Source organism: Macrotis lagotis, chromosome 1 (genome assembly GCF_037893015.1).
Source record: "Macrotis lagotis isolate mMagLag1 chromosome 1, bilby.v1.9.chrom.fasta, whole genome shotgun sequence".
NCBI classification, from domain to species: Eukaryota; Metazoa; Chordata; class Mammalia; order Peramelemorphia; family Peramelidae; genus Macrotis; species Macrotis lagotis.
Window position 1 is genome coordinate 859,479,809 of NC_133658.1, and position 20,021 is coordinate 859,499,829.

At 41.7% G+C, this 20,021-nt stretch overlaps 2 protein-coding genes across 3 annotated transcripts in view; one reads left to right on the forward strand and one right to left on the reverse strand.

The window, feature by feature from the left end:
• Positions 1-12,443, reverse strand: part of ZCCHC17 (zinc finger CCHC-type containing 17) — a 59,729-nt gene extending 47,286 nt beyond the window's left edge. The window contains exon 1 of one of the 2 annotated variants that reach the window (XM_074217870.1): positions 12,333-12,443. The gene's annotated coding sequence lies outside the window, so the exon portion shown is untranslated. The remainder of the gene's footprint in view (positions 1-12,332) is intronic. The other variant, XM_074217871.1, reaches the window with a different exon arrangement.
• Positions 12,444-12,753: 310 nt separating this feature from the next.
• Positions 12,754-20,021, forward strand: part of SNRNP40 (small nuclear ribonucleoprotein U5 subunit 40) — a 52,617-nt gene continuing 45,349 nt past the window's right edge. The window contains exons 1-2 of the mRNA XM_074217869.1: positions 12,754-12,984; positions 19,207-19,336. Of these exons, the coding sequence (XP_074073970.1) occupies positions 12,832-12,984; positions 19,207-19,336 (283 nt within the window). The 5' untranslated portion in view covers positions 12,754-12,831. The remainder of the gene's footprint in view (positions 12,985-19,206; positions 19,337-20,021) is intronic.

The window sequence follows — 20,021 nt, forward strand, 5'->3', positions numbered from 1 at the left end:
AGTGACCCTCAGTTTTTTCATCTCCAAGTTAACCCTCTCAAGGGGCTTCAGTTCATCTTCATCTGGTGTGAAGTCAAGGCTTTTCAACATGCAACTGCCCTTCTCTTGATATTCTTCAGATGAGCAGTGTCTTTCCCATAGCCATCATCCAGGGAAACCACCCCAATGGAGTGACACTCCATCACCACTACCAACAACAGCTAACCCACTATGACCAATAGGAGGTGAGGCTGACATAGGTGAAGCAAGAAGGCTTTAACTGGGCGAAGACAGGAAGGAGCATGTATGTACCAGGAGGGTTAATTCACTGTCATCACCTTGATGCAGTGCTCCCTTAGTCCTTGGTCTGACTTTCAACATGGCCCTTGTAGCATCTAGGGTGGCAACCCTCCCCCACCCCCCACTTCCAATTAACTGCAGACTGATTACCATATACAGGCAGGTGATAGTGGCATCTTCCAGGCTACAAGCCCTGAATCTATCCTATCCCCTACTGTCAACTCACAGGGGAACAACCCTGGGAAAGATGAGACCTGGAAACCAAATGTGCAGGTGCTATATAGCCTCCACCTCCTCAGAAACCATATCTACGCTTCAGCAATTAGAGAAGAAAAAGAAATTGAAGAAATTAGGATTGGGAAGGAAGAGACAAAACTCTCACTCTTTGCAGATGATATGATGGTCTACCTAAAGAATCCCAAGAAATCATCCAAAAAAACTACTGGAAACAATTAATCAATTTTAGCAAAGTTGCAGGTTATAAATAAACCCTCATAAACCCTCAACTTTTCCATATATGTCTAGCAAGATACAGCAGGAAGAGCTAGAAAGAGAAATCCTATTCAAATAACCTAAGACAGAAGGGGCGGAGCCAATATGGCAACTTCTCTTAGGCGCTCTCTCATGAAACTCATAAGCTAAGGACTCTAAACTTTCAAGAGACAGAACCCACAAAGGGACCCAGAGAGGCAGTTCTCCTACTCAAGGTAACCTGGAAAAGAGCAGAAAGGCTCTGCACCCCAGGGTCGGAGGGGAGGCCCGCCAGAGAGAAAGAACTTCAGCCTCCAGGAGGCAGCCCCAGGGCGCTGGGAGCCAGGGCTCACAGCAGCGGGGGAGTCTCCTGAGCTGCACCCCAGGGAGCACTGGGCACAAATTGGGGGGGGGAACGGGGGGGGAGGGACTGGGGACCTCTGCCAGAGGGAGCAGAGCAAGTGAAGCCTAGCCCTCAGGACACACGGAGAGCAGCATGGCCAGCACAGCCAAGTTCCAGGAAACAGAAGCAAGCAGAGCTGGTAAGCAGGAGCCCCCAGGGCATTAGCCCATTGATCCTAGGGAGGGGAGTAAAGGGAGAGAGACTGCCAAGCTCTGTCCTCTGCCCATGGAACAGGATGCTGGGGCTCTGACCAAATTCAGATCCTGATCGCAGTCTAGGCCTCCCCATAGAACAACAGGGCCACCCCCACCTCAGCCCCATGGCAGAGGGGGGCGCATATGTTCATTCACAGACCAGGAGGGAGGATAGGGCCTCACACACTGAGACCCTTGTGGGAGTGTCCCAAAAGCTCAGGAAGCACCCCAAAACCAGGCCCAGGCTGGGAAAATGAGCAAGCAGAGAAACAAAAGGAAGACTATTGAGAAATATTTTGCAAATGAGCCCAAGAAGGATCAAAATACTCAGTCTGAAGACGAGGAAGCACAAGCTCCTGCATCTAAAGACTGCAAGGAAAAACAGAAATTGGGCTCAGGCTATGACAGAGCTCAAAAAAGACTTTGAAAATCAAATGAGGGAGTTAGAAGAAAAACTGGGAAAAGAAATGAGATGCAGGAAAAATATGAAAATGAAGTCAGCAGCTTAGTCAAGGAAATCCAAAAAATGCTGAAGAAAATAGCATGCTAAAATCCAGCTTAGGTCAAATGGATAAAACAGTTCAAAAAAGTTATTGAGGAGAAGAATGCTTTAAAAAGCAAAATTGGCCAGATGGAAAAAAGAGATAAAAAAAACTCTCTGAGGAGAACAAATCCTTCAGATGAAGAATAGAACTCAAGAAGATTGATGAATTTATGAGAAACCAGGATTCATTACTTCAAAACCAAAAAAATGAAAAATTAGAAGAAAATGTGAAATATCTCATTGAAAAAAACAACTGATATGGAAAACAGACTTAGAAAAGATAATTTAAAAATTATTGGAATATCTGAAAGTCATGATCAGGAAAAGAGCCTTGACATCATTTTCAAAGAATTACTACAGGAAAATTGCCCTGATATTCTAGAAGCAGAGGGCAAAATAGAAATGGAGAGAATCCACCAATACCCCCGAGAAAGAGATCCCAAAAACCCAACCCCTAGGACTATTATAGCCAAATTCCAGAACTCCCAAGTCAAAGAGAAAATATTACAAGCAGCCAGAAGGACACAGTTCAAATATCGTGGAGCTGCAGTCAGGATCACACAGTACTTAGCAGCAACTACACTGGAAGCTTGTAGGGCTTGGAATATAATATACCGGAGGCAAAAGAGCTTAGAATACAACCGAGAATCAACTACCCAGCAAGGCTGAATGTCCTCTTCCAGGAAAAAGATGGACTTTCATGAACCAGGGGAATTTCAAATGTTCCTGTTGGAATGGCCAGAGCTGAACAGAAAGTTTGGTCTTCAGATACAGGACTCAGGTGAAGCATGGAGATTGGAAGACAAGGGGAAAATATGAGGGACTTAATGATGATGAACTGCATGTATTCTTGCATAGAAAAATGACACTGATAATACTCATATGAACCTTCTCAGTTAATAGAGCAGGTAGAGGGAGCTTTTATAGTTGAAGCACAGGAGAATGCTGAATTTGAAGATAAGACATGGTGTAAAAATGGAGTCAATAGAAAAAAAAGTAATGTAATGGGAGAAAGAAAAAGGAGAAGGGAATAGGCCAAGATATCTCATATAATAAGTTTTTTCTTTATTGCAATGAGCTATTGCAATGATATGGAAGGGGGGGAAGGCAAGGGGGAATGAGGGAATCTTCACTCTCATCAAAGGTGGCTAGGAGAGGAAACAGCATATATATTCAATGGGGTATAGGCATCTGGAGTAAGAAGGGGGGGGGGGGACGGGGAAGGGGAAGGGATGTGAGTAATGGAGGAGAGGATGGACCATGAGGGGAGAGTGGTCAGCTATAACACATTTTCCTTTTTTATGTCTTGCAAGGGGCTGGGATTGGATGGCCTGTCCGGGACCATAGGGCCAGGTGGATGCTGGGCCTAAGGGGTGGTAGGGGGGCTCGGGGCCTCTTGGTCCCAGGACCAGGGATCTGTCTGCTGCGCCACTCAGCTAACCTACAGCAGAGTCAGAGTGAAAGGAGAGAGAAAATATAGTACATGGCAGTGGAGGAATGCAAAAGGAGGGAGTTGCGATCAGCAATGGCAATGGTGGAAAAATATGGAAGTAACTTTTGCGATGGACTTACCATAAAGAATGTGATCCACCCACGACAGAGGTAGTGGTGTTAGAACAAAGACTGAAACACATTTATTATTATTATTATTATTATTATTATTTTGGGGGGGGTGCGGGGCAAATGGGGCTGGGTGGCCTTCCTGGGGCCACATAGCAGGGTGATATTTGGGTGTCTGAGGCTAGATTTGGACCCGGGTGCTCCTGACTCAAGGACCAATGCTCTGTCCGCCACCCAGCCACCCCTACTATTATTAATATTTTATTTTATTTTGGGTCTTTTGTTTTGTTTTGTTTTTTGCAGGGCAGTGGGGTTGGGGTGGTTTGCATGTCACATGGCTGGGTGATTGTTGGGTGTATGGGGCCGGATATGGGCTCGGGTGCTCGTGGCTCCAGGGCTGGTGCTCTGTCCATTGTGCCACCTGGCCATACCTACAATTATTACTATTATTTTTTTATTTTAATTTTTTTCTCTCCCCTTTACTTTATCACTAAAGTAATTCTATATTTATGGGGGAGGGGTATTTCATTTACTCTTAAACAAGAATATTTTATTCATGTATAAAAAACATTATTTGAACAAAAAGAGAATAAATAAATATTAAAAAAATTAAAAAATTAAAAAAACAAATAACCTCATACAATATAAAATACTTGGGAGTCTATTTGCTAAGACAGACTCAGAATCTTTTTGAAAACAATTATAAAACAATTCTCACACAAATTACATCAGATTTAAATAACTGGGCAAATATTAACTGCTCATGGATAGGTAGAGCTAATAAAAATGACAATTTTACCAAAACTAAACTATCTATTTAGTGCCCTACCAATCAAAATTCCAAAAAATTACTTAATGAGTTAGAAAAAATTGTAAGTAAATTCATATGGAGAAATAAAAAGTCAAGAATTTCCAGGAGCTTAATGAAAATAAAGTGCAAAAGAAGGTGGCTTAGCCCTACCTGATCTAAAATTATATTATAAAACATCAGTCATCAAAACTGTTTGGTACTGGCTAAGAAATTGAGTGGTGGACCAGTGGAACAGACTAGGTGTAAAAGTAGGAGATGTTTATAGCAATCTGCTGTTTGATAAACCCAAAGAGTCCAGCTATTGGGATAAAAACTCCCTCTTTGATAAAAACTGCTGGGATAATTGCAAGTTAGAATGGAAGAAACTTAGATTAGACCAACACCTCAAACCCTTTACCAAGAAAAGATCCAAATGGTTACAGGACTTAGACATAAAAAACAATACTATAAGCAAATTAGAAGATCAAGGACTAGTCTACCTGGCAGATCTTTGGAAAGGGGAGCAGTGTATGACTAAGGAAGAGTTGGAGAACATCACCAAAAACCAATTAGATATTTTGATTACATTAAATTAAAAAGCTTTTGCACAGACAAAACCACTGTAACCAAGATCAAAAGAAATGTAGTAAATTGGGAAACAATCTTTACAACTAATGATTCTGACAAAGGACTCATTTCTAAAATATACAGAGAACTGAGTCATATTTTTAAAACAAAAAACCATTCCCCAATTGACAAATGGTCAAAGGATATGCAAAGGCAATTTACAGATTAGGAGATCAAATCAATCCATAGCCATATGAAAAATTGCTCTAAATCATTAATTATTAGAGAAATGCAAATTAAAGCTTCTCTGAGGTACCACCTCACACCTCTCAGATTGGCCAATATGACCAGAAAGGATAATGATCATTGTTGGAAGGGTTGTGGGAAATCTGGGACACTATTATACTGTTGGTGGAGCGGTGAACTCATCCAACCTTTCTGGAGAGCTATTTGGAACTACACCCAAAGGGCAACAAAAATGAGCATACTCTTTGACCCAGCAATACCACTACTGGGTCTATATCCTGAAGAGATGATGAAAAAGATTAAAAACATCACTTGTACAAAAATATTTATAGCAGCCCTGTTTGTGGTGGCAAAGAATTGGAAATCAAGTAAATGTCCTTCAATTGGGGAATGGCTTAGCAAACTGTGGTATATGTATTAGAAACCAGGAGGGATGGGATTTCAGGGAAGTCTGGAGGGATTTGCATGAACTGATGCTGAGTGAGATGAGCAGAACCCGAAAAACACTGTATACCCTAACAGCAACATGGGGGTGATGATCAGTCTTGAAGGACTGGCTCATTCCATCAGTGCAACAATAGGAAATAATTTTGGGCTGTCTGCAAAGGAACGTGCCATCTATATCCAGATAAGGAGATGTGGAGTTTGAACAAAATTCAAGGACTATTCCCTTTAATTTAGAAAGAAACAGGTATCTTACTGTCTGATCTTGTTACCTCTTAGACTTCTTGTCTCTTCTCTAAGGATATGATTTCTCTCTCATCACACTCAATTTGGATCAAAGTACAACATGGAAACAAAGCAAAGACTGACAGATTGCTTTCTGGGGGGTGGGGGGAGGGAAGTAAGATTGGGGGAAAATTGTAAAACTCAAATAATATCTTTAATAAAAATAAATTTAAACTCAAAAAAAGAAAAAGAAAATTGGGGGAAAATTTTAGACAGATTCTCAAATAAAGGTCTCATCTAAAAAAAAAAAAGAAACCATATCTACTAAAGAAAACAAAGCTTTCATCACCAAAAAACTTGGCACTAATAATTGCTATGATTTTATCATTGGAAACAAATCATGCACCATTGCTTCACCCTCTAAAGATGACTGGATCTTTCCATTTGACTTGCAGCTGAAACTCTTATATGAGTTGTCTCCCTCATTACACTATGAATATTTTGAGTGACTGTCTTTGCCTTCTAGTTGTGCTCTCAGCACTGAAGCCAGTCCTTTGCACATAGTAAGCTCTCAATAAATACTCATTCATTCCAACTTGCTAACTGGAACTACAGAATACCAGGAACTTTACCTCTTTAACTTGGACTTCACATTTGTCCCTATTAAATTTGATTCAAATAGAGCTGGCCCAGTGATCCAGTCTGTCTTTTTTTATCCTAGATCATCTAACAGACCAACTATCCCCTTGAAATCTTGTTCTATTTAAAAGCTTACTGAGCAGGTCATCTATGATTTATCCAAGTACATAGACCAGGAGACCTTCATCAGATAAAATTCAAGAAAAGGGGTAGGGCAAAGGGAAAGAGGACTACACAGGAAGACTGAATGGCTAATCCACAGATAGCTCTTTGGTTCTTGAAAGACTAACCTTAAAGTGAAGATGACCTGAAATCAAATCCTGTCTCAGATACCTAGTAGTTACTTAGCCTCTCTCCTCATCTGTAAAATTTGAAAATAACAGCTCCTACCTTATAGAATTGCAATGAGGAACAAATGAAATAATATATGGAAAGCACTTTTTCAAAACCTTAAAACACTATATGAATGTTTTTATTATTATTTATTTCTATGATTGTTTGGCTATTATTTTTATCTTGGTTAAATATAAATTTAAATATATTTTCTATTATTTGATGATGATGATGATGATGACAATAATAATAACAATGACCTTGAAAAAAACAAAAAATTCTCCAGATTGTACCTCCTGGAGTAATGAAAGATTCATCATTAAGGAAAATAAAAGTTAATTTCAGAAGAATGCCATTGCCTCATGATTCCTATTCTTTCAGAAGTCTGACAAATACCACATGTTCTACTAATAACAACAGAAGGAAAGGGGTCACCCTCAGATTTTCTTTTATACAGAATTTGGTGCCATTATATGATTAGTACCAATGATTTAATTCCAAAGATTGTTTATAGAGTACAAAGAGAAGGATTCCAAAGGAGGTTATTCAAATGTTTCTACTGACAGATGACAATGTCTCAGCTTCACTGAAGCCCAGAGTACTATAAAACTTTTGGAGCAAAAGCCACACTACCCAAGAGATTAGTCTCACATCCCAAGAAGGCTAATAAAGTGACTACACAGCACACATTACCAACACCATGATACAGAAATGGACAGGCTGTCACTGACTACTTCCACTGATATAACTTTGATAGTGTGCTTCAGAAAGTTAATGAGTTGTGTCCAGAAGTCTGTAGGAAGAGAAGATAGACCTACACGGTGTTTGGAGAAATGTTCTATCTTTTCAGTGATATATAATTGCTCACTGCTATAAAAACCCACCTTCTCAAGGTCAGCATTCTCTCAGTAAGGACAGATCATATTCACTGGAGAATCAGAGAACAATTATATCAAACTTGTACAATCACTGGCATGATTTGCTCTGTCTATGTGACTGATTGGTTGCCTTGTGGGTCATAATATCTTAAGTTTAACATTTTCTAGATTTTCTTTTCATGAAAAAAATCTATTTTTCCTCTGATTTCCTCTTCTACTCTTTTTCTCAGATGTTTCTCTTCTAGGATCACTTGCCAGAAGAAAATTCTTCTGTCATTTGTTAGTGCTCAACAGATGTGAAGGCTCTCCCTCCTCCAGTCTAGTCTATAGCCACTCTTAAATCCTCTCCTCCTCATCATCACAGATTATAGTCTAGCCCAAGAGGCCCTACTGGTGTCATCCTACATGCACTGGCCATGACTTTTCAACCTTTGTTCAGGCTTTTCCCATTATATGGAACAACCTCATCTCTTTCTCAAAAAAGTTGTGCTGAGGGAGGCTAAGTGGCACAAATGGATAGAGTACCGGCCCTGGAGTCAGGAGTACTGAGTTTAAATCTGACCTCAGACATTTAATAATTATCTAGCTGTGTGGCTTTGGGCAAGTCATTTAACCCAACTGCCTTGCAAAAAAACCTAAAAAAAACCCCAATGTTCTGCTAATGAAGTAAAATCAAGCAAAAGAATACCACACATATGCCACATACAAAAATGCCTCTCACTCCGTACCTATCATCACTGTGTCAGGAGGATCTTACCCTTCCTTTCCAACTCTCCATAGATTAGGAGTCCATTTAAGTCTCATTTCTTCCATAAATCTTTCTCTTACTCCTGCTCTATTTGATATGTCACTTCTTTGAATACAATTTGGCAACTGGTTTTTATCTTTTATATTATTTTCAAGTTATTTCTCATCTAAAACTTTTGTCTTCCTAACTAGGAAGGGAACCTGTTGAGCATGGAGGAGGAAGAAAACTTTAGGAAGAAGAGACCTGGTCTTGAATCCCAGTTTGGAGACTGGTTGGCTGGACGACCACAGACCTCAAGTTGAGTTTCTTCAGTTGTTAAATAGAGAAAGCAAGGGGCAGCTGGGTGGCACAGTGGACGGAGCACTAGCCCTGGAGTTAGGAGGATCCAAGTTCAAATTCAGCCTCAGATACCTGATACTTACCAGTTGAGTGACCTGGGGTAAGTCACTTAACCCCAGTGTCTTACAAAAACAAACAAACAAAAAAACAGATACAACAAAACTGGTAGTATTTGCTCCTATAGTTAATGTGAAATCCAATAATAAAATATAAAGTATTTTGGAATCCTCTCACTATTATATAAATGTTCTCCTCCTTATCCCCACCTCATATAGGGCTGAGCACAGAAACAGATTCACAGGAGGGGTGGTTTTCTCTTAGTCAGTACACTCTACCCCAGTGCAGATTACCACCCCTATGTGAATTAGCTATTTTTGATAAATTGCTCTACCTTAAAAGATCATCATCTAGAGGTCAGTCTCCTGGTAATGTGTTGCTGGGGGGGTGGGCAGCTTGCTAGGATCTGGGTCAAAATTTTTGCTGTTTTGCCACAGTTAGAAGCTCAGGATTTACCCAAGATCACACAGGTAGTGTCTGGGGCTAGATGTGAATTCATATCCAGGACCAATATTCTACCCCTTGAGTCATCCATTTTTTTTTTGGACCAAGTAAAAGTGGTCATTTTTGACCTCTTTGCCTCATCTCTCTTACCTAACCTTAATCATTAAATGGATTCTGCCTCAGACAAACTGTGACCTAGGAAAGACCCTTTAAAAGCTTTAAAGACCCTTTTAAGCTTTAAAATGTCAAGGTGTCCCATTGCATCCATGGCTATCTGATGGTCGACCTGATCTACATCTGGTCACTAGACAGAGATGGCTCCAGAGTAGAAAGTGACACTGGTCGTTGTGCACAACTCTCCCTCACTTCAACCCGAGTCACTTGCATGTCATAGCATCACCTGCCTGATGCCATGGTGGTCTTCAAGAAAGAAGGACAAACATCATCTTCACCATCACCAAGCTGCCTAAACAGGGCAGGCGACAAGAAAAACTGGAATCAAGTCTTGCTTTTTCTGCATACTAACTCATTATCTTTTCCCTAAAAACCTTCTCCCCTTCCAGACTTTCCTATCCCTGCTGAAGGCATCACTAGTTTTCTCTGAGGTTTATAACTCTTCCCCTATACTCAAGCTGTTGATTTCACTTTTGTGCCATCTCTCAAATGCTCTAGAAAAGATCCTTATCATTTCACGCCTAGACTACTGCAATAGCCTGAGAGAGTGGCGTCTGCCTCATGTCTCTCCCCGCTCCAATCCATCCTTCATTCGGCCACCAAGGTGATTTTCCTAAAGCTCAGGTCTGACCAGGCTATGGGGATTAAAACTGTTCCACTTATAATAAGAGACTGGGTCAGAGCTCTGAGCTACTGACACTTTATTAAAGGGTCCATGGTTCCCTCTAATTTAAGTGAACCTTAGATCTTCCTTCCTATCTGAAATGCCCCTTTCTTCTTAGATCTTGTTTTTATGGTATCTGATACCTAAATATGCAAAAAAGGCATGATGGAAATAGAGAATCTCGTTGGTTGATAAACCTGCTCTTGATCAAAGTGATATATGGGAGCAGGGTCACAGGTTGAGTGAAGTATAAGGCATCTCTAATGACTAAGTGGACAAGATAGTGAGGTCCAGAGGTACAAAAATAAGCTGGAGGACTTTCTATATAATTCAAACACCTCTGTCACATTGGGCATGGTCACAATGAAAGAAAAAACAAGCATGGTGGGCCTCTACTTAGCTTCCTATGATTAAGAAAGTGAACTTGCAATCTACAGCTCACAATTCTGGGGCCTAATATACAGGACTTATAGTCATTACCCCTATGGAATTCTATCAAATTGATAAAAACTAATTAGAATAAAGTAGGGGTCTAAATGAACTATTTCTCACAATGTCACCGTATACTCAGGAAATTCTAGTGCTCCCTATTGCTCCTTGAAGCAATATAACATCTTCTATTTGCCATTCAAAGTCCTTAATAACTTAAGCTCTTTCTTTCAGTCTTCTTACACTTTACATAGGGCATCAAACCAACCAGATTAATAAGTAATTGTGAAATGTTGAACAAAATAAATAAAAAATACAATATAAAATTAATTTGTGGTTTTTTTAAGTCAATAAACAGCTGCAACAGGGCTCTGTTATGATGAGAGTTTGACACTCCTACACATAGTCTAGTCCATGGCACAAAGTAGGCACTTCACAGCTTTTAATTGATCCAGTATATACTGACCTTAACCTGAAATCCATAAACTATTTTTTTAATAGTTTGGTAAACTGTATTTCAATACAAATGGGTTTCTTTTTTGTAGACAGTCTTTTAGATGACAAATATTAACTGTGTGACCATTCTGGAGCACACACTGAGCTAAATGATAAAGATGCAAATAAAGACAAAAAAAAATTCCTGTCCTTGAGGGGCTTACAAATTAATGGGGGAAGACAACCTGCAAACAACTACGTACAAACCAGATGTATGAGAAATAGAAAATAATCAACAATCTGAAGTCACTAGATTTAAGAGAGAAAGGAAAAGGCTTTCTGCAGAAGTTAAGATTTTAGCTGAGACTCAAAGGAAGCCACAAGGGAAGGGAGAACATTCCAAGCATGGGGGACATGTGAAAAGTGGGTAAAGCCTAGAGACAGTCTCCCTTCAGTGAAACTGGCCAGGTGAGTACATGGAGGGGGGGGGGGGGTGGGGGTGCAGTGTAAAGTGTTAAAGGACTGGAAAGTAAAGGGGGTGCCGAGGAGGTAGATGGGTTATGAAGGGCTTTGAATGCCAAACAGAGACTATAGATAAGCCAGTGAAGTCACTGAGTAGCCTGGTGGGACCTACCCTTTTAGAACAGCTGAAAAAAGGAATGGATTGGAGGAGTAGGCAGACCATCAGCAGCTATTTCAATAGTCTAGGTGTGAGGGGATGATTACCTGCATGGGGGGAGGGGGATGGCAGTGTTAAGGACCAAAAAGGGTCCTATACTTCAGTTTCCTCTGCTGCAAAATAGCAGCACCTTGTCCTTGCAGGGTCGTGAAGAACAAATGAAATAATGCTCCTAAAGGGCTTAGTGCGGTGACTGGACTTCAATAGCTTCATTTTCCCTTTCTTTGTAATTTCGTGCATTTTATTTTGTACATTAATTTTAACATTATTATTATTTAATTGTATATATTATTAATTAAATTATTTAATATTAAAAAGATGATTCTGGGGAGTCTACAGGCGTCACGAGACTGACAGGACATAAACGGGTGGGAATGAGGGGAATACTGGGGGTCCGGCCTGTTTGGGGAATGTCACTTTTGCAACTGAGGGGGAGGAGAGGGTCTGGGGGCGCCGGATCTGGGAGGAGTCGCAACGGAGAAGGGGGAGATGGGAACCCGGGCTTGTCCCCTGAACCTCCCCGGTCTGCCCCTCTCCGAAGCCGGAGGATGACAGTCTCGGCTTCTCGGGGCACAGCGTACACAGCAGGCGCTACATAAATGCGCGTTGCCTCAAGGACGGAGTCCCCCGCCCCGCCCCCCGCGGTCCCCGGAGAGGGCCACGAGCCTCCAGAAGGCGAGTCGGCCCAGTCGTGACGACCAGGCCTCGGTCCTAGGCCGGGAGCCCCGCACGCACGCACGGACGGTGCCCCGCAGCCCCGGGCAAGGACCAGCCGGGGCCCCACACTCACACGCTCAGGAGCCCGCGGGCTACCGGGTCGAAGCGGACGCCACCGCGAAGCGCTCCCAGCGCAGCCAATCCCGCACGGCCGTGCCCCGCAGCTAATTCGTTAGCCGCCGCCCATCAGGCACCGCGCGCTCAGGAAGCCCTCCCACCCGCACGCAATGACCAATTGCAGACTGACTCTCGCGGGGACGGCCCAGCTTCGGAACCAATAAGGAAAAGAAAGGAAAAGTTAACAAAAGTAGTCTTCGCAGGAAGTTTATTGGTGCCCCTCAACCAACCACACACCGGTATTTTCCGTGAAGGACGCGGTCTCTGTCCAATAAAAAAAGAGACGAGAAGAAATTAACAACTGTCTCGTTGGTCCGGACTGCACGCAAGAAATTGATTGGTCCGCTCTAGTCGGAAGTTCCTGTGTGGGCGGGGACAACTCTAGCCAATGGGAGCCGGTTCGCAGACCCCGGCGCGGCCTGTGGACTGAACGGCGCGGACGGCCAGAGGCGGCCATGATCGAGCAGCACAAGCGAAAAGGCCCGGAGCTGCCGCTCGTCCCCCTCAAGCGGCCCCGACATGAACTGCTGCTGGGAGCGGCGGGGCCGGGAGCCGGGGCCGGGCCTGCTGCGGGGCAGCAGCCGCCTCCAGGGGCCCTGCTGCAAGCGGTAAGCGGCTGCCGGCCAGCCCTGTCAGCTCTCGCCGCCGCCTCCTCCTCCGGTTCCCCTCCGGTCTCCCCCCTTCCGCTCTTGTCAGCGCCTTCCCCTCCCCCTCCGCCTCCGGCTGTCAGTGGAAGCTGCAGCTCCGACCCTCCCAAACCAGCGCCCTCACCTACAGGGGGGGAAACCGAGGCACAGCTGAAAGAGACGGGTATTGGCCGAGCCAAACCCCCGAGGCCCGAACAGGCCGAAGGGCGCAGGTGCCCACAAGGGACCCCGCACATTTACCCTGGGGGAGATCTCAGCCGCTGCCCATTCTCAAATACTTAGTTTCTTTTTCTTTTTTAGGTTTTTTTTTTTTTGCAAGGCAAATGGGGTTAAGTGGCCCAAGACCACACAGCTAAGTAATTATTAAGTGTCTGAGGCCGGATTTGAACTCGGGTCCTCCTGACTCCACTGTGCCACCTAGCTTCCCCTTCCCATTGTTTTTGTTTTGTTTTGTTTTTAGGTTTTTGCAAGGCAGTGGGGGTAAGTGGCTTGCCCAGGGCCACCCAGCCAGGTAATTATGAAGTGTCAGAGTTCGGATTTGAATTCAGGTCCTCCGCACTCCAGGGTGGGCGCTCTAGCCACTGTGCCACCTAGCCTTCCCAAAATACTTAGTTCTCCAAGTGTGGGTAGCCCTCAAAATTAGAATTTTATTGTTATTCTGCAGACTCCCTGAAGTCTGGAGGACTTGAGTTGTTTACACTGGTCTTGGGCAAATCACTTAACCCTGATTGCCTTGAATCTAGGTATCTGACCGCTGGACCCAGATATCTCTGGAGCAGAAAGCGAAGTTGACTTAATCTTTCCTGACTCACTCAAGTCCAATTCACAGGCTTGTCATGGCATCACCTACCTCCCTGATATCCTGGTCTTCTTGAAGAAGGAAGGACAACCATCTGATGATGGGGGTGGGAGGGCACAAACAGAAAAAAATTTTTCTTATGTGATGGCTCATTTAATATTTAAAGACATCCATTGGTTCCTCCTGGATTATTGCTTAAGGAACCTGGAGGAAATCACAAAATCATGCTCACTGGGTTCTCTACAATATGTTATATAAACTCGGTTGGCCTAAAGTGCCACAGTCCTTTAACCTTCCCATTGATTTACCATCCCCATATCCATAGTGGCTCTTCCAAGCCTGTTCTTCCAACCTGTCATGACTTCCCTTTTCCCATTCTCTCAGATAATAACATTGCTTCATATTTTGCAGGAAAAAATTAAGAGTATTCTCAGTGAGCTTTCTTTTCCCCTCCCCATTTCATATTACTCATATGTCTTCTGCCACCATCTCCTCCTTCACCCTTGTCTCACATGAAGATGTCCTTTTCCTTGCCATGGCTAACCCTCTACCTGCACCTGTAATCTCATTCTATGTTGTCTTCTCCAGGTGATTGCTCTTTCTATCATCCTCTCTCACATCTCTCTGACCTGTCTTCAATCTCTTCCTCTCTATTGGATGTTTACTTGCTGCCTGAAAACATGCTCTCCTATCTTCAAAATAAACCCCTTACGTGATCCATTTATCCCTTCTAGCTGCTTTTCTCTGTCTTTTCTCCTTTCTATGACTGAACTCTTTGAAAAGGCTGCCTATAGCAGATGTGTCCACTTCTTTCCTCTCATTTGCTTAACTCTCTAGTGTTTTTCAGAGTGAATCATTCAACTGAAACCTCTCTTCCAAAGCTATTAATAATCTTTCAGTCACCAAATCCAGTGATCTTTTTCTCAGTTCTCTTCAACCTTTGACACTATTGATCTCCCTCCTCTCCTTTATACTCTTTTCTCACTTCTATTTATCCTCTACTTTTTCTTCTAGTTCATCTCCTACCTTCTGACTTCTCTTCAGTCTCCTTTTCCTAGATTTTCTTCCAGTTCACACTCTCCAATTGGGAGTATCCCAAAGGGTTTTTGTCTTGATCCTCTTTACTTTTCTCTTTATATTCTTTTACTTGGTGATCTCATTAGCTTCCATGGATTTATTTATCTTCTCTTTGCTGAAAATTCTCAAATGTACCTGTTCTTCCCTAATCTCTCTACTGAACTCTAATCTCCCATCTCCAGCTATAAGGTGTCTTGTAACATCTCTCATAGATATTCCTTTCTCTTCTCCTACATTGCTGTTATATTGGTACAGATCTTTACTATCGCAAGCCTGGACTGTTATATAATCTCTCTCTCTCCCCACTCCAATTCATCCTCCTCTCAGTCTTCTGAATGATCTTCTTGAAGTGCAGGTCTCATAACACCCTCATTTAATAAGCCGGCAGTGACTTCCTATCTTCTTCAGGATCAAATAAAATCCTGTTTTGAATTCAAATCCCTTCATAACCACCCCTCACTCCCCTCCCTCTGTCCCCACCCCCATCCCCTTTCTAGTCTTCTTATGTTTTTTACAACCCCCCCCCCCCAGTGACACTGGTCTCTTGATTCTTCCTCCAATAAAACCTTCCATCTCCTGACTTTGGGCATTTTCACTGCCTATTCCAGTGAAAATGCCCAAAGTCAGGAGATGGAAGGTTTTATTGGAATGCTCTCCCTCCTGATTTTAAGTCTCAGCTAAAGCCCTACCTTTCCCAATCTGCCTTAATTCTAATTTTTTTCCTTTGCTGATTATTTCATACTTATCCTATATATAGTTTGTTATTACATAGCTGTTTGCATGTAATCTCCCTCATTGGATAGAAAGCTCCTTGAGAACAGGGAATATCTTTTATCTTTGAATTCCTTTCAATTAGGACAGTGCCTAGCACTTAGTGGACACTTTAATAAACATTTATTGACTGAAAAAGATCTTATGATCATCAGTTCTAGTAATTAAAAGGACCTTAGATAGTGTCTGGTACAGACCTCTAGTTTCTAAAGGAACAAGCTGAGGTCCAGAGTTTAGAATTGACTTGTTCAAGGTAATTTGAAGTGTGAAAGAGCCAGACCTCAGTCCTCATAAGCGTCTTTGGTCTTGGCTTCAGTACTGCTCTGTAGACTATGGACAAAAGGAGACAAGAACCATCCTGGATACTTGATATTTGCACAGTCCTTTTAACTTAGGAGCAAATGATTTAGAGTAAAGAAGGACTTAAGATGTGACCCAGGCCACCCCTTCAATTTATAAATTGAGTGAAAGAATTTGCACCTGTGTCTCCTAATTCCAGTTTCAGTGTTCTTTCCCCTTTATAAACCAGCCCAAGTAATCTCCTTGCTTATTAACATTCACCTTCTTTATACCTTGAATAATTTATTTATAATGGAGTGTATATGTCATGTAATAGTGTATATTCTAATGTTCTGTATTGGTGTTTGGTATTTTGTCACCCTAGTAGACTGTCAGGTCCTTGAAGGTGATGATGGATGTCCAATGAGAGGCTGCCCAGCATAGGACAAAGAGCATTAGACTGTTAATTAGATGATTTGAATTCAAGTTGTGATCTTTTTTTATCCTGGGCAAGTCACTTCAACTCAAAGCCTCACAATTTTCTTATCTGTAAAATGGGGATAATAATGTCATTTCCCTGCTTCATAGAGTTCCTGTGGAGAAGGAGCTTTGCAAACTTGAAGACTTTATATGTCTAAACATTTTATTTCAGTTTTGATAAAGCATAGTCACAAGATAGATACTTCATGCTTATTGATTCATTCTTTGTGTCAGATGTGGAAAGTTGAACACAGTCCTTCCTGGTTCCAAGTCTTGGATATTCTCCACTGGCCCATGCTTTCTCTAATGGGTACTCCTTAAGTGAAGCAGGATTATATCCCCTCCAATCTTCTCTGTCTTTTTTGCTGTTTCATCAGTCTATAGTTCCTTAAATTTTGTTGTTACCCAAAGCTCAGTCTTTTTTTTTTATTATTTTTTTAAATTTATTTAAGCCAGTGGGGTTAAGTGACTTGCCAAGGGCACACAGATAGGTAATTAAGTGACTGAGGTCAGATTTGAATTTGAACTCAGGTCCTTCTGACTCCAGGGCTGGTGCTCTATCTCCTGTGCCACCTAGCTGCCCCTCAAAACTCAATCTTTGACCCTCTTCTCACTAGATTATGATTATCATTCTTTTAGTGATCTTATCGACCAGCCTTGATTCAACTCTCATTTCTATTCAAGTGACTTTCTCATTTGTATACTTAAACCTAATCTCTCACCAGGGCTTCCATTCCCTAATTCAGCAGGGATGTGCCAGATACCTTAATGTCCCATTAGTATCTCAAATTCAGTGCACCAAAAATGGAGCTCATCATCTCGTAAATACACCCCTCCTCAAAATTTTCTAGTTTTGTTTCCTCATCATCCAGGTTCATAACCTTGGGATCATCCTTGACTTCTCCCTTTCCCATATCATATTTAGTTGCTAAGTCCTGTCACAGCAAAGTGTTCCTTCATCTCTCACATCTGTGCCTTTCTTTCAAGTCCTTGTCACTTTGGTGCTGTAAGCTGTTATAATGCCGGATTTGAACTCAGGTACTCTGTTATAATGACTTTCTAACTTGCCTCCTTGCTTTTTCCATTCCGATCCATTCTCCATACAGCTGCCAAAATCTTCCTTCTGACCATATCACTCCCTTGTACAAAACTCTTATAGATAAAATGCAAACTCAACCCACCACAATATGATTCCCATTGCCCTTATTTTTAAAAACATCTGTCTCTTACTAATAATCTATTTCTCCCTCCCATAATGTTTTCATTATAATAAAGACTGGTTTCAGAAAATAGATGGTATATCATCTACATTTACCAAAGTGCAGTATTCCACATGTACCATCCATTGTTGTAATGACAAGTGTGTGGGACTAGAGCTATCTGGGATGTGAGGTGAAATCCCAGCTCCTTCTCTTCTAACTATGGGACTAGGGACAAGTCACTGACCCTCTCTCCACCCTCAGTTGTCCATCTAAAATAATGGGGATAATACCTAGAGCACTTTCCTTTCAAAATGATCAGAAGAGATAAAATAGGTGAGGTCTGATCTATAAATGTCACTGATTGGGTATGTTGGATTACTATATGCAACTTGTTCGCCTACTTCTGTTTCCTCCCCCCTTTCCTAAAGTATACACCTTCCTTGTTTCTACCTTTCCTAATCTTCCTTGTTTCTATGATTCATCCTGAATTCATCTGCCATGAAGTCTTCCCACTTCCCCAGCTGTTAGTGAGCCTCCCCTCCAAATATTATTTTTTGAGTTAACTTATCTGTGCACATATTTTCTGCCACTATCTCCAGGAAAATGTGAATCCCAGCTTTCATTTTTGTCTTTAGATCCCAGCTCCTAGAGCAGTACATTTCATCCTGGTAGAAGTTCAATAAATACATGATGAATTGAATTTGTAAGAAGTTGAATATATTATTGTAGCCAAACTTTTAAAAGTATTCTGACATACCTTATCTCATTTTATTGGCACAACAGCCCCATGAGGTCTCCTGGACAGTAGTTGTTACTACTCTCTGCATTAACCATTTACCAGATTATTTAAATTGAGTTAATGGTCCATGTCTCTTTCAGGATTGGTCTCTCTCTCTCTCTCTCTCTCTCTCTCTCTCTCTCTCTCTCTCTCTCTCTCTCTCTCTCTAGCAGTTCTCTCCTAATTCCAGGATCAAGGGGAAAATTCTCTGTTTATTTCCTTACTTTTGCCTTTTCCCTATTTGTTTCCTAGACCTGACCTACTCTTCCTTCATCACCCATGGCTCTCGGGCACAGATTCCACCTTCTGCACTGGGCCTTTCCATGTATCCCCTTCCATCCTCCCACTGCTACTGACTTTCCTATGAAATTATCTTCCACATAACTCTGTATTTGTTCTGTGTATATAGAAGGTAACTTCCATAATGTCTCACTCATTAGGACATAAGCTTCTTTAAGACAGGACTGTGTTTTTTGCCATTCTTTATATTCCTAGGCTCTTAGTAAAGTTTTTATTGATTGACTCACTGTTTTCCAGGAGACAATTAAGATTGGAGATAAAATAAGAAAGACACAATAGTTTTGATACTCAAAGTTGTGATTTAGCCTTTTGTTAATTTGGGGGAAATTGTTTTTATGTATTTGATCTTATAAGAAAATTAGTTTTGTGTCTTTTTTTTTGTTGATCTATCCATATGTTTTTACTCCTCTTCCCTTTCTTCTAAAACAAACAACCACTCATCTTCTCCTTAAATCCATGAGTATGGCAACCAACCTGTCTTTCTCTTGTGTATTTAGGGGCCTCCAAGATGTTCCTCCCTTCAGGCTCCTATCATGCTGCTCTCAGGACATGAAGGGGAAGTATACTGTAGCAAGTTCCACCCTAATGGATCCACCTTAGCATCTGCAGGATTTGACCGACTCATCTGTAAGACTTTGTTTATGTATCTCCTTTTATACTTCACCTTCAAGCAGTTAATGTCTTGAAAATACTTTAAAGACCAAGTGTGTGTGTGTGTGTGTGTGTGTGTGTGTGTATATATATATATAGAGAGAGAGAGAGAGAGAGAGAGAGAGAGAGCAGGGTGACATGTGCATAGGAAAAGGGGGAGAAAGAAGCATGTTTTCGTAACCATTATCTTTATTGTCTGCCTCTTTAGAAGACATACAAACTGTCAAATTTAAACCATAATCTAAAGGTATTCCAAGTAATTTCTCATAGAAATAACTAAATATGCGAGAGGGTGAGTTTATCAGGATAGAGCAATGGTAGGAATTTGTTTTTGTAAAAGAGAAGGGAGTGAAATTGAAAAATAAGATATTGGGATGTGTCAGGAGACACCTTAGCTTCCTGCTTAGATTCAGCTCTAATTAAGGAATATTTATTTACATCAATAAAAAATAATTTATTTACATCTTTTATAAAGAAAGCCAAGGGGGCAGTTAGGTGGTGCAGTAGATACATCACTAGTCCTGAAGTCAGGAGGACCTGAATTCAAATGTGACCTCAGACACAGTAATTATCTAACTGTGTGACTTTGGGCAAGTCACTTAACCCCATAGCCTTGTAAAAAGTAAAAGAAGAAACACAAGGGCAAGGAAAAGTTCTCTTC